We start from the raw sequence: 14,150 nt of genomic DNA, 5'->3' as shown, positions 1-14,150 counted from the left end.
TTTGCTAGGAATTTTCGAAAATCCAACCATATTACATGCCAAGATTTTGTGAGGATTAGATGCTTGATTAATTGGAAGGAAAGCATCAAAACTTTGCACCAAAACCGTTGGATCTAGCCACCATATTTTCAAGCCAAATCAAGGGTCATGAGATCAAGAAATCTCACAAATTAGGGAACCATATTTTCGAAATTAAGCAACGGGATTGGAGCCAAATTTTGAGAGATTTGGAGCAAATTTTGGTAGGATTTTAGTGCCAAATTTAGATCCATCTCCCTCACCTATAAATACCACACCATCTCTACTCATTCTCCACCCCCAAATTTCGAAATCCTAGAGCTGAAAATTTCAAAATTCTAGCACCTTGACCTAGCCGAAGTTCTACTCAAAATCCGTCCTAGAAAGCCAAGCCGAAGAGCCGCCGAGTGAAAAGTAAGGAACGATCCACTTCGAGAAGCTAAGCACCAACGTTTTTAGCATCAATAAACGCTATAAGTGGGCTTGTTTTAAAATTTTAAATTTTGGTTTTATGCATATGAAATTTCGGTTTGGTTTTAAAAATTTGGTCGAGCTCCGTCTCCCGTCTATACATTTTTTTAATGAAATTTTGATACGTTTTTGTGTTGACACTGTGAAGATTCCCTGAAAATGGGTGGAATTCCAACATATGGCCCTTCACGGTGGGATAGAACCGTTTTATGGCCTCGTTCCCTTAGAGGATTAAAACTTAGGGACTGACGTCAGTAAACCGTTAAAGGTGGAAAATCGCAGTGTTATTATGTTATGATATGATGTTACGATTATGAAAAGCATGCTGTATTTATATGTAAATTTCGAAAATGATGGAAAATTTTATGTTGTGTTCAAAACGCCCCCATTTACTGAGTATTTCTCAAAATACTCATCCCTCTTACTCTCCCCTCCCAAATAAGTCCGAAGAACAGGTTGAGGATGAGGAGTCTGAACAATTATGGGGCTGGTGATTCGCAAGATTAGTAATAGATTTTATTTCGAATTTTACGATTTAATGAATTGTAAGACGCTTCCGCATTAATTACTATTTCGTTTGGATTTTGTTAATGTAAAGACAGTTGTTGTTACGTTTATATTATGAATTATAAACTGGTTTGGTGTATACTGTGCTACAAAGGCTTGTTGTTATCGGTCGTGTGATTGTTAAACAACACCTGTGTCAATCCCGAGTTTCGGGGCGTGACACAAGTGGGTGGATGTTAACATTGGTATTAACACCACATTGATTGGTTTAAACACCAATATAGGTATCCTTATAGTTATGAACAAGAATCGAGAAATTCTCTAGCCATTAGGATTGGCCTCTTGTATCTCTAGGTTTGAGCCACACTTTCATTCTTTGATTTGTGCGTTGATTCTACTTTCTCAACACTATGAATCCAGATGTAATGGCACGTTTGATAAATGATTTGAAACTATCTTTTACTGACTCAGAGGAAACTGTTAATCTCAATGACGCAGACATCTGAATCGAGGAGGAACGTCTATCACGGTGCTTGGTGGCAAAATTTCTATCGTCAAAGGCCATTAATAGAGAAGCGTTCCATCAACAGATGCCTCGATTTCTTCAGACGGAACGACAAATTTCCATAGAAGCTAAAGGTTATAACACGTTTGTTTTTTAGTTTAATTCTCTTCGTGCTAGGGCTCGAATTTTGGTAGAAGGCCCATGGAATTTCTCGAGAAACCTTATCATTTTTAAGGAACCTACTGGATGGAATACTCCACGATCTATGTCGTTCGACGAGTCCACTATCTGGGTACAACTTCATAATATCCCTCTAGCGCTCATGTACGAGGATCTTCTATTGAAATTTTTTCGGCAGATAGGCACGGTTGTGGAACTGGACAAGGGCAAAAATGGTGCTTTTTTGGGGCGCTTCGCCAGAATACGGGTGCGTATCAATATTACAAATCTACTGAGAAAGTGTATCCGTATTAGTACTATGAGGGATGAAGAGGATGTATTTATCTTACTGGCTTATGGGGCATTCTTGTCGGGAGTGTGTTGATATACTAGCAGATAAGGTGAATCTCGCATATGGTAATTGGATGTGGGCTTCGTCTCATTTAGGCAGAGGAAGGAACTCTCGGGGCAGTGAAGCTCGGTCTGAAAATACTAGCAACGAAACAAACCCACATGATGTCTCAAAACAACCAGAGGATCAGAACTTGATCAAGATGGTAACGAGTGGAATTTCCTTTATGTCTAGTGAGGATCCCAGCCACACAACAATATAGAAAAATGATCTGTCATGTCCAGAATAATGTAGAAGATTGGGCATCTCTAGCTAATTCAAAATCTCTAGCCCCTATCCTTACTTTGGAGCAAATTTGACCTCCAATGACTTCCTTGGGGTTGAAGGCATTTGAGGTACGGAGTGATGGAATGAAGCTGAGCCAAGATAAAGCCTCTGGATCGAAGCATTGGAAGCGTAAGGCTAGAGAAAAGAGCAAGGAGGTAAAGGAAGTGTCAATGCCCATTGCTAACTCAAGGACCAAGAGAGCTATACCGATTGTTGGAGATTATATAGAACAGGTTTACAAAAGCCCAATAAAGAAAAGGGTGAAGAGTGGCGAGGAGATTTCAGAATCTACCAATATAGCGGCGGTGGTTGCTTCGCAAACCCGCCGATCCTTATGAATATTATAATTTGGAATATCCGTGAATTGGGGCGACTTATCGTCGAAAAGAAACCCGATCTCTTATTTTTTTAGTGAAACCAAAATGAGAGAGACTCAATGCAGATGGTGGAAATATAAGTTGGGATTCTCACGATATTTCATAGTGGATTGTCAGGGCAGGAGTGGTGGATTAGCATTACTTCGGAAAGATCCATCTCACGTGTCGATAAAATCATATTTGCATGGGAATATTGATTGTATTGTTCAGGAAGCAAAGAATGAGTGACGTTTCACCGGATTTTATGGCCAGCCCGAAACTCCTCTTCTCCATTTTTCATGGGAACTATTGCATCAGTTTAGAGGTATTCCAGAACTTCACGAACTACATTGGTTTGTAGGACGAGATTTTAATGAATATGTTTTGAAACTGAGAAGATGGGAGGCAATAGAAGGGCTCGATCTCAAATGCAAGCTTTCTGGGATGCACTCGAGGTATGTGAACTTAAGGATCTTCACTGTAATGGTGAGTTCTTTACATGGGTAAATAGAAGAGATCCCAACAATGTTATATTTGAGCATCTGGATCGTTTTGTGGGTGACTTGAATTGGCGCCTACTTTTTCCTACGGCTAGTGCGACCTCTTTAAGCTATTTCCACTTAGATCACAGACCAATATGTATGAAACTTCTTGGGGAGTAGACTCATACCCGAGCAGGTAATGGGATTTGCAGGTCGATTTTCAGGTTTGAAAAAGGTTGGTTAATGGAGGATAAATGTAAAGAGGTGATTGAGGGTGGATGAGGACCAAGATATCAATGTTCTTCTTTGCTGGAGCACATGAATTCGTGTAAAAAGGCTCTAATCCAATGGGATAACAACAAACTTCGAAAGATCCCTAGGCGACTACGATCACAAAGAGAAAAATTGGATAGGCTCCGAACAAGTGCCCAATGGAGCTATCACTCAGATTAGATCAAAATATTAGAAACAGAAGTCGAGGAATTTGCCTCGAAAGAGGAAATGTGTTGGAGACAAAGAAGTAGAATATCTTGGCTTAAGGATGGAGATCGCAATACACGGTACTTCCATTCCAAAGCCTCTGCTCGTCTAAGACAGAACTCCATTCCCGGATTGGTCTCAAGCCATGGTGATTGGTGTACGGGGGATAAAGAGATGTCAAAGATTGTGATGGATTATTTTGAAAATTTATTCAAAGCTTCCAACCATTCCGAGGATGAGATTGAACGTGTTCTTGAAACAACTGTTCCTAAAGTGGGTTATTTTGAAAATTTGTTCAAAGCTGAAGAAATGTTCAGAGCTTGTCCCTTTGTCCTGAGAGATGCAATATCAGAGGCATTGAGAGCCTTGAATTTATGAAAGGTGACAGGATTACTGAGGTTTAATCCAACACCTTCAAATAATCTCGAGAGTGGAAAAGCAAACCCATGAGACTGTTTCTCTTATTGAATCATAGATTTTAGGGTTTGGGACATAATGGTTGATCAGTTGATTTTCATTCCAGTTGAAATTTCACTCATGACCAAGAATTTCTCAGCAATAATGGCTGCAAAGGAACCTGCCTTGGCCAACAAAGACTTAGCCACTATGTCAGCAAGCAACTGATATTCTAGCTTCATCTCTATTTTTTTAAGACCTGATGTCTTGATGGTTTTGCTGGTTGTAGAAAATTTGCTTTGTATTTCCTCAACGGATTTTTGAGATACTTCAGAAATTACAAAGATCCCTTCAGATGGTAACTAAAATAGAGTATAGAATAATCATTCGTCAATAAGGATATTTTATTCTTCTACTGGCATAACAATCTTCCAACCATCAATGACAAAACCTCTTCCATAGAACTTCTTCAGTTCTGGAACATAGATCTCCAAAGAAGAGCTTAGAAAGGCTCGAAGCCTAGATGACTTGATTGACTTGAAAACTGTAGTGATAGCATGGTCTTATATAAAGTGAATAGATTCAAAATCAACAGCTAGGGCATTCATGATGTACGCCAAAGTAGCAAGTGCAGCCATTTTGTTGTAAACTTTTGATAAGTGAATGATTAGAGATTTGAAAATCACGAGAATGCAAAATCGATTTTATGAAGGTTTGATATTGGTAAAGAAAGAATACAAAACCTAAATGATATTTATAATGTCTGACCTTTTGAATTTCATAGACAATACATGTGGCAGTCTGACTATGGAGAATTTTAAATAGAAGGAAAAAAATATTTTAAAAAATTTCAAATGAATACAATCAAACTTTTTAGGTCACTCTGAAAAGATTTATTAAGGAATAAAGTAAGTCATTAAAGATAGCTATTGAATGATAAGATCAGTTGGACTAAGAGTGCATATGTCAATTTTGCTATAGAACAAACCGACAGTTAGCAAGACTCAAAGAGTGACTGACTACAGTCTTATCTCAATATGGCTTTGAGACTCAAGTTCCATAAGCAGAATAATCAACACTTAAGATAATAAGGGTTCGCTTGGTATGTAGGATGTGATATTTGAATGATTAATAATTTGATTGATAAATGCTTGATATGATAAGATTAATAATTTGAGAGATATATAATATCATGTGTGGTGTGAAATAAGTGAGATTGATAAAATCATGATAAATGCATTAGTGACCAAAATACCCTTCATTTTAATATTGCATTTCTAAACCAAAAGTAATTTCCTCCCCAAACCAACATCGTGTCTTCCGATAACTCACAGAGCAATTGCAAACCCTCTCACCTTTCTTCGTCCCTGAAGATTGAAATCTGAGGCGAGATCCGTCAAAGATCTGAAGCGAAGAGGTAACATAGACCTTGATCATGTATTTCTTAGTTTATTTTTCTTTTGTCAACAGGTGACATCAGATAATAATCTACAAAAAACGTTAGATCCAGTGGAAGAGAGCAAGAGCAAGCTCTGAAGAAAAGTAATTGTGAGTAATTTTCGAAATTCTTATTCAAGTTATCTTTTAATTCCAAGTTTAACAGAAACCAATTTATAATATTTTGAGTCAGCGAAGAGTTTTTTTTTATGTGTATCTGTCATAAGTTTTATTTTTTGTTGGGGTTTAGGGTTCTTGTGTAATTGATTACTCAATCATCGAATTTTTTTTATTATAATGCTATTATGAAACTACATGAAAGATTCATTAGTTGAAGTCGAAAATTTTTCTAGTATGTTCTCAAATCCAGTAATTTCTTCAGAAAGTAATTACAACATAGATGTATAGATACGTCACTTGAATAACTAATCCAACATAATTAGTTCTCGTGAATCTGTAGTAATTACAACATAGATGTACAAATACGTCACTTGAATAATTAATCCAACATAATTAGTGCTCGTGAATCTGTGTGCAAAGGTTTAAAAAATGAGGTACTTATTTATAGGTATCATGGAATTGAAGACACCACCACAGTGCGATTGTGGAAACGGGGAAATGATATTACGGAAAGCTGGGGATTACTCGACTCGTCCTGGGCACTATTACAATATATGTCCAGCGGGTCTGAAACATCGTAAAAGTTTCTCTTGGTACCTTGAGTACCATGGAAGGAACGTAACACCCACCGAGGAACAGTCGTATAAATCTGATAACCACTCAAATAATTTTGAAGATCATTCATGTCATACTAGTACCCCAATGTTTTGTAAGAAGGAGTCAAGGAACTCATCATCTGGGCCATACGCTCGTCGTTCGAAGGGAGCTCATCCACATGCCAGCAACCAATCTTATGAAATGGAACGTGGCATGTCAAGTACAAGATATGAGTTACCGAATCATGGATTGAAGATCACGCCTTATTCACGTGATCATGTTTGTTGTTGTTTTGGGTTCATATGTGCATTGATCTGCGTTCTTATCCTCCTGGTTATAGCCCTTGTCTTGAGATTCTGAGAAATTGCGTTTTTAAGTATGTAGTGGTGTGTTAAAAGTGTTTCGTCCAAATTTATGACATGTATTTGCATAAATTTTGATGAGTGAGACATATGTGTTGTGTGCAAGTTCTACGAACAGGTTTTATGTGGAGTTACTTATTTGGCTTTGTTCACGGTTTTTGATTTAATTATGAGCACTTGTTTAATTTTTACTTTTCTTGACTTTCATGTTCAACATGATGAGCACCTATATTACCTCAAGCATATGTACAACCCAAGTCATTACAGTGTAGCTTTGAACCTTACAAAGCAGTGACGGGTAAGTATTTTTCTTTGACATATGTTTTTATTGTTCTTCGATTTTACATATTTCTGGGTTTAATGCGAGATGATGTACATGCTCGCGATTTATATCGATTACGAAACAAGTGTTTGTCTGCATGGCAATGATTTGGTTAGGAGTGTACATTTATGGAGGGGTTTAATAAATTGTGATAATAGGTAAGCTGTTCATCCACACTTGTCTAAATGGTCTTATCAATTTTCTTTATTTTACTCAGAATTGTCATTTTCAATTTATGAGGCTTGTCTACTAGCTTTGTACTGTTTAGAATTGATCACCAAATTACACGTCTACCTTCACATATTATGACTGTTTTCACTTCATCAACACTAACCTAATATTTAGGAGGCGTCTACCTGCACCTATTAATTGCACAGAACATTGTTTAGACGTGATCAAGACACAGATTCATTATGACAATAGATGTTGTCATATGGTGGGATGCCAAATCATTACGATCCTCTATATCTTGTGAAAGACAAGCATTTACTCTCTGGTTGGTGAGCAATGTTTAATGTGTTTTTGTTACTTAAATAAGCACACTTGCATGGGTGACACCACAAATTTATGCTCGGTCTAGTTTCACAAATTTTGTTGATTCTGCAGACCACACCCACAATGTCTGTCACGTACAAATCGTCATTGGAAGTGAGTGTAACTAGCAAGTACAAGGTGGATGTCATTATCATTTCGGATGATGAAGAAGTGAATGAAGAAGGAGAACACACTAATGTGCGCAAGGAAGAGGCGCCTGTTTCAATAAAAGTGTCGAATCTACCAAAACTAATCACTCCCAACAACAATCCCTGGAAGAAGTCACCGGATGAGTACTACAAAACGAGCACTGAAGTTTTCAAATCATGCAACAAACGTTTCAACGCCCAGCCCACTGGTTGCCCTTCCAAGATAACCTTACGGCAGCATGAAATAGATGGATATGTGTTAATCCTCGGATGACTCAGCGCATTCCACATGAAACTTCGTACAAGTATATGATTATTATGCTACCTTATATATCTTTCTTTGAAGAACTATCTCGTGTATGCACCAAACCTTTTGTTTTAAACGTTCGATCACAAGTGCTTTTTGCTTTCCGAAACGTTTGTCGTTGTGGTGTTTGTACCAACTTTTGTTTTTGGTATGTTTAAGCATCCTGTGTACATGGATGACATTGTAAATGTGGATGTAAAAAAATTATGACTAAAGTGACTTTGTTTCTTTGCTATAGTGTTGTGTTACTATCAAAACGGAAGTTAAATATGACTATTTTGAAGTCTATATTTTATTATTTATTATTCGGTTTGATAAAGTGCTTGACAGTGAGTTCATCTCAATATAAGTGTTTTTTTTTAACCTCAATTAAACCTCCACAACCAAACAATCTTCCATCGGCAGTGACCTTTCCACCAAGTACGAAACTCAAAATTTGGAGTAGGCCTTTCTGCTTTTGGACCACGTACAATTGACTTATATTTGATTCAGTGTACTTGGGACTTTAATTTTAGAATAGCAATACTGTCACTGCAAAAAAAAATGATTCATTCAACTCCTCAACATTCGCACCATACAAGTTTGTTCCTAATGCAACAAAAAATTTACACACAACATAACCACACCAATTGCCAACCGAAACACCAGCAAATTTACATAGCACCACCAATTATACATACACAACCAAAACTTCATACAACAAAACACATGTATTATATTAATGTCCCAAAATAAGATACCTTATTCATCAGCATACAAAAGTGGGAACATCCACAAACACAATACTTCGGGCCATTACAAAAAGACCTAAACCATTTAGTTCATGTACCGCATACCATGTGAGATTATGGATTTAGTAGCCGTGTAATTAAGCTGATTTTTCCTTCAAGGTCAAGCCGCAAGAACAAAGCTAGTTTGTTGGGGTTATCCACCAGTAGCTCCGCCACACGCACTTTCTCGTCTAAAGTTAATTCCGGGATGGTTCCTAAGGTGGCCAACACATTATCCATAGCACATTCAATTTTCGACTCAGATGACATTTCCTTGATGAGGTTTGACATTGTCTCCTTTGTTATGTCAGCTAAATTATTGATTGCAGCAACAATTTGGTTGTCAACATCGTCTAATTGCTTGCGTTTCTTTGTCCTCAACTTTGATACTCCTTTTGTGTTTGAAGGGAGACTCTGAGCTACAGACATTGATTCATCATCTCCTTCCAGTGGCCGGTACAAGTCATCCATGCCAAATTCCATGTCAATGGGTTCATTCTCAGTCATATTCAAGACATCCTGAACAACCGCTGAGAAAGTCTCCACGCGATCACCTGTTGCCCTGTCGTAGCCAAAGATTTCGCACCAATCTTTATAGTGTGGCCACCGCTTGTAACGCATAACACGAGCATTATTGTCCACCTGAATAATAATCTATTTGAAAGAGTAAAAATTTTAAATATTAAACTCAAATATTGTACTGAAATGACTAACCTTCAGTATCGCATCCCAGGCCTCATTTGTAGCGTCTATCATGTTTTCTGTGTCATTCCAACCAATCTCACTTTTTGCTAGCAATGTTGTCAAACATCCATAATGTTTCTTCCACACATAAATTTTCGAAGTTATGTGAGGATGCTCACGTAAATCTGAATCTTTGAAAGCATTTTGAAGTGCAGATTCCAATAATGGTAAATAGCCATTACGGAATCCGATTCCGTTCTCGGTTTTATATCCTTTGCTTATTATATCTTTCAATGCCACAATTAGAACCTCTTCCTCAGGGGCTGTCCAAATACGACGCAGCTTATCTGTTTTTTTACCTTTCGAATTCACACTTGTGATATCCATTGATTCGAATGTGTTTGCAATGTTTACCTGTTACAAAGTAAATTGAGAAGTTAGGTAGAGATATGCAAATGATATACTGCAAAAAGGAAAACAAATCCTGAGAACATATTTTAAAGTACAACACTCATTCCAATACATAATTCACAAAAAACAATTATTCTGACACACATAAGTAGTACGTACATACGACACAAAATAAAGTTTGCAAACCAAATACAATAACATAAAACATTTCTCTTAGTTATGGTACATCGACATTGCAAAGTTATCTCCACATATCCCATACATAGGAGGAATTAAAATCCTCAATGAAGTAATTCTCAGTCAGCGGCGTTGGGCTGAATGTATCCTCTTCAATCTCATCGACAAGATTATCTGGCATTTGAGATCGGATGAAGTTGTGTAACAAAATGCAAGCCATTATGATCCTGTTCTGAGTTTTTAGTGGGTAGAATGAAGGACTGCGAAGAATAGCCCATCTTTTCTTAAGCAAGCCAAAAGCTCTTTCAATCACATTCCTAGCTTTGTTGTGTCTCCAATTGAAGAGTTCTTTATAATTTTCTGGAGCATTTGTGCGATTGCCCCAAGCATCCCTATGGTATGGTACTCTTCTATACGGAGTCAAGAATCCCTAGACGTTTGCATATCCATTGTCTCACAAATAGTAACAACCTACCATTGAATTCATACATTTCATTAGTAAATTTCAATTCAAAACACTAATGCAAAAGGAATCCAGTAACAGAGAATGGTGAAATAATATGACTACATTGCATAATATTTTAACCTCTTTCAACTTTAAGTCCGTCATGACGTGATAATACATCACGAAGAACTCGAGCATCCGCTGCCGATCCTTCCCACCCACAAAGAGCATAGATGAAGTTCATATCTCGGTTGCAGACTCCCAAAACATTCACTGCTATGGTTCTTTTTCTGGTTCTGTACTTTCCCTTCTCTAAAATTGGAACATTCACATTTATATATGTACCATCCAACGCACCTACACAACCCTGCAAAATAAGTTAAAAAATTACGAGTAATATGTATCAGGATGTCTCCTACAAAAGTTATTGTACGTAGTACATTATAAATGGAATTTGTAATAAGTAGTATTCATCAAATTTTCCTGTTACCTTGAACCATTTCCACGTCTCATCGGTGCAAGTTTCATCGACAGGGGAAGGTTTGACAAGCAGTATAGTATGTAGCTTCAGTACTGATCCCAAGACTTCATGGAAATGTGTGCTGATTGTCTGACCGCTTCGTATGTAATCATGACCGATCACTCGGTTTTTTTATGATGCGCCAAAATGGACAAAAATATAGCCACCTTTTCTTCAATCCTAACATATCTAGAATGATGCAGCCCGCCGACATGAGTTAACAAGTAACATAGTTGTGCAAATGCATTTCTGTTCATCCTCAAATTAACCACACATTGAACATCTCCAGTTTCAATAATTCTTCTTAAATGTTTCATTTGAGCATTCATTCTTCCCGACATGTTGTACGAAGCTGACGTTCTACGTTGTTGACGACGTCGTTCGGCGAGTACTCTCGTACGATGTCGAGTTAACAGACACACCATTAAAATTGTACGGATCATCAGTTGGTGTAGCAGGAAGAAAATTCTAATGTTATGACGTCTACGGTCCATTACGCACAATTACTTACCAAGTATAAAAAATGTTAGATCAAACCAATACATAAATTAACAAATCTTACAAATATTGTTAAAAAAATTAAAATTTCTGTACAGCATCATTATATAAACACAAAAATAGAATACATGTTACCCAAAGAAAAAATGACAACGAACAAGTACTATCTTCAAGGACGAGCCAAATTTCATTGGATTTGTTAACAAATAAAAAAAGTCAATACATTACAATAACACAACAAACAAACGAGAACAAAACATTATTCTTTTCTACCACAGATTCATACTACAAATCGAAAACAAAAGAACATAAATCGCTCACAAATCTACTCTCGAAGGCGTAAATTAACAGATCCGACGTCAGTAATCACACGTAGGTTAGAAGGTAATTTATCGAGTTTTACCTTCGATTAATCTTGCAAGTTCTTCAGATCTGTAATAGAAATGTGGATTTCCTACGCCCCTAACGTATTCGTATTTCTTCAGCAGCGGTCAGTGGGAAGAATCGACAGAGAAGAAATGAGGAGAATGACGTAAAGAAGACACATTTGCAAATTTGATTTTTTAAGTCAGGGGTATTTCGGTCATTTTCACTTTCTGGGGTTGTCGGATAGTTTTTATCCACATTATATGACTGGATTTACACTCGCACGGAAACACTGAATGTTGTCAAACTAATAGTCAGTAACAAATTCCAAAACCAAAGCAAACAAATTATTAACAGTGTATCTAACTTTAGTACTACCTACCAAACTGGGCCTAAGTCCTAAAACATTTTTAAAGTGAGAAAACTTATTCTCTGCAAGCGGTTTTGTTAAGATATTTGCAGCTTTTTATTCAGTTGAGACATATTCAAGTCTAATATCATTCAACACATGATCTCGGATGAAATGATGATGGATGTCAATATGCTTAGTGTGATGTACCGTACTTTTAAACATACTTAAAAATTTGAGTAATCATCTTTCAAAATACATTACAAATAAAATGTTTGACAAAATATTTGGAATGTAACGAGATTGCAAAAGTGATTGTTTTAAACAAAAAGAAATAATTCGTTAAAATTCAGAGTAAACAATTTTATCATGCATAAAAATAAAATCCTTGAAAACTAAGGCGGTCCTCGGGTTAGTCCACCGCAGTCCGAGCCAGCTCACTGATCCCCGTCTCTCGTCTCCTCAAACTCGTCCTCACCTGCATCGATCAAGTCTAGTGATGTATAAACTGAGAATAACAAGTAACGTATAACAAAACCACATGCATTTTAAAGTAGCTCATACATAACTTAAAACTTTGAACATACTTACATAAACATAGACGTGCCATCGATTCATAAATATTTTCATAAACGTACTTGCATTATACATACTTGAACATGCATGTTGAAAACATAATTTCGGATGTTTGACAAACCATATATTTATTGGACTAACTGTTCAAGAGATCGAACTACACAATTCAACTGAAAGTTTGCCTAACTGAAGAGTATCGCGTGTATTATCAAAGGCAACTGAATCCAGCTGAAATGAACTGACGAAGAGAACTGACTGATCAGTTGGAAACTGATAGTTGAGCCTATCTGGACTTTCGAAGACAACTGACTGATCAGTTGGAAACAGAACAGTTGATTCATTCAGTTGTGAGCTTATCAGCTACTGCTTATCAACTGATCATTCAGTTGTACACATCATCAGTTGAAAAGGACACTCAACCGTTCAACCAAAAACAGTACAAAGCATACTGCAACTTTTAGTGGAACGCCGCATTTCAGAGACTACAGTATACGAATGTCAGAGGAATATTGACGTGCAATCAACGGATATAAGATTCAAATATTATTTAAAGTTACCGTTGGAAGAGAAGCCTATAAATAGACGAGAAGATCAGTCGAAAAAATAAGAGACACGAACTATTTTCGAAAACCTTGCTGTTACTCTGCTGAGATTTATTCATACTCAAAGCCTAAAAGCTCACGCTTAAAAGATCCATCTGTAGCAGTTGAGGCTACTTTTCGAGCTAACTAGCACAAGCTATTTTTGTATTACCTTCGATCTTTAACTAGATTAGTTGTGCTAAGATCAGTCGTAGAACTGTGAAAATTGTTGTTAACTAAGAGTTTCAGTTTTGGCAGTGTTAAGTACAAGCTGAAGTGGGTCTGTACAATTTTTGTATCGATCAAATTCTTTTAGTTCATATTCTATCCTTTTGATAGAAGGGGTGACGTAGGAGTATTTAATTCTCCGAACATCCATAAATCTCTGTGTGTTATCATTTCAGTTAGTTATTCTATCTTTCAATCAGTTTATTTTTCCGCAACTGTTATCAGTTAAACTGATTGTTATTGACCGACAAGATTCTTATATTAGTTTGTCACCAAACTGATGAAAGGGATCGATTAAGGTGTTCCAAATGCGCAACGAAAGTTTTCAAAAATATTTTCAAGCAAAAATTCGAACACCTCTACTATTATGTGTAGCAAATATAAAACCACAACTATGACATTCATAGGGTGTTTAAAATGTTACCTATCAATCTCAAAGATTGATGTAATGGCTCCAACCAAGTTGTAAACAACTTGGCTCTTCAAAGGCAAGACAAATCTACAAGCTCTCCTTGTTCTTTAGTCCTTCCTTCAAAATCAAGCCCACCACTAACTAGGAAGATCCACCTTACACTTGCACTAGAAAATGTATGGCATTTTCCTTTGAGAAGAGTATATTTTCTTCAACCAAAATGAAGCGAAAAATTGAGTGAAAAAGTGGAGA

The 14,150-nt window shown here is 36.8% G+C and overlaps 1 protein-coding gene and 1 pseudogene across 1 annotated transcript; both read right to left on the bottom strand.

The window, feature by feature from the left end:
• Positions 1 to 8,479: 8,479 nt before the first annotated feature.
• LOC140960257 (uncharacterized) lies at positions 8,480 to 11,506 on the bottom strand (annotated as a pseudogene).
• LOC140959268 (uncharacterized) lies at positions 8,727 to 9,722 on the bottom strand. Its single transcript, XM_073417142.1, has 2 exons — positions 9,366 to 9,722; positions 8,727 to 9,293 (listed from the first exon to the last, which is right to left on the bottom strand). The coding sequence occupies exons 1-2, from the start codon at positions 9,720 to 9,722 to the stop codon at positions 8,727 to 8,729; spliced, it is 924 nt and encodes a 307-aa protein (XP_073273243.1).
• Positions 11,507 to 14,150: the final 2,644 nt, after the last annotated feature.

Source organism: Primulina huaijiensis, chromosome 15 (genome assembly GCF_012295235.1).
Source record: "Primulina huaijiensis isolate GDHJ02 chromosome 15, ASM1229523v2, whole genome shotgun sequence".
In the NCBI taxonomy this organism is placed as follows: Eukaryota; Viridiplantae; Streptophyta; class Magnoliopsida; order Lamiales; family Gesneriaceae; genus Primulina; species Primulina huaijiensis.
The sequence above is the reverse complement of the archived record's forward strand: the minus strand, read 5'-3'. Positions and strand labels throughout refer to the sequence as shown.

Coding starts and splice junctions, on each gene's coding strand:
- LOC140959268 (XM_073417142.1), bottom strand. CDS start 9,722: ATGGATATCACAAGTGTGAATTCGAAAGGTAAAAAAACAGATAAGCTG. Junction 9,294..9,365: donor CCTGGGATGCGATACTGAAG/GTTAGTCATTTC, acceptor ATTATTATTCAG/GTGGACAATAATGCTCGTGT.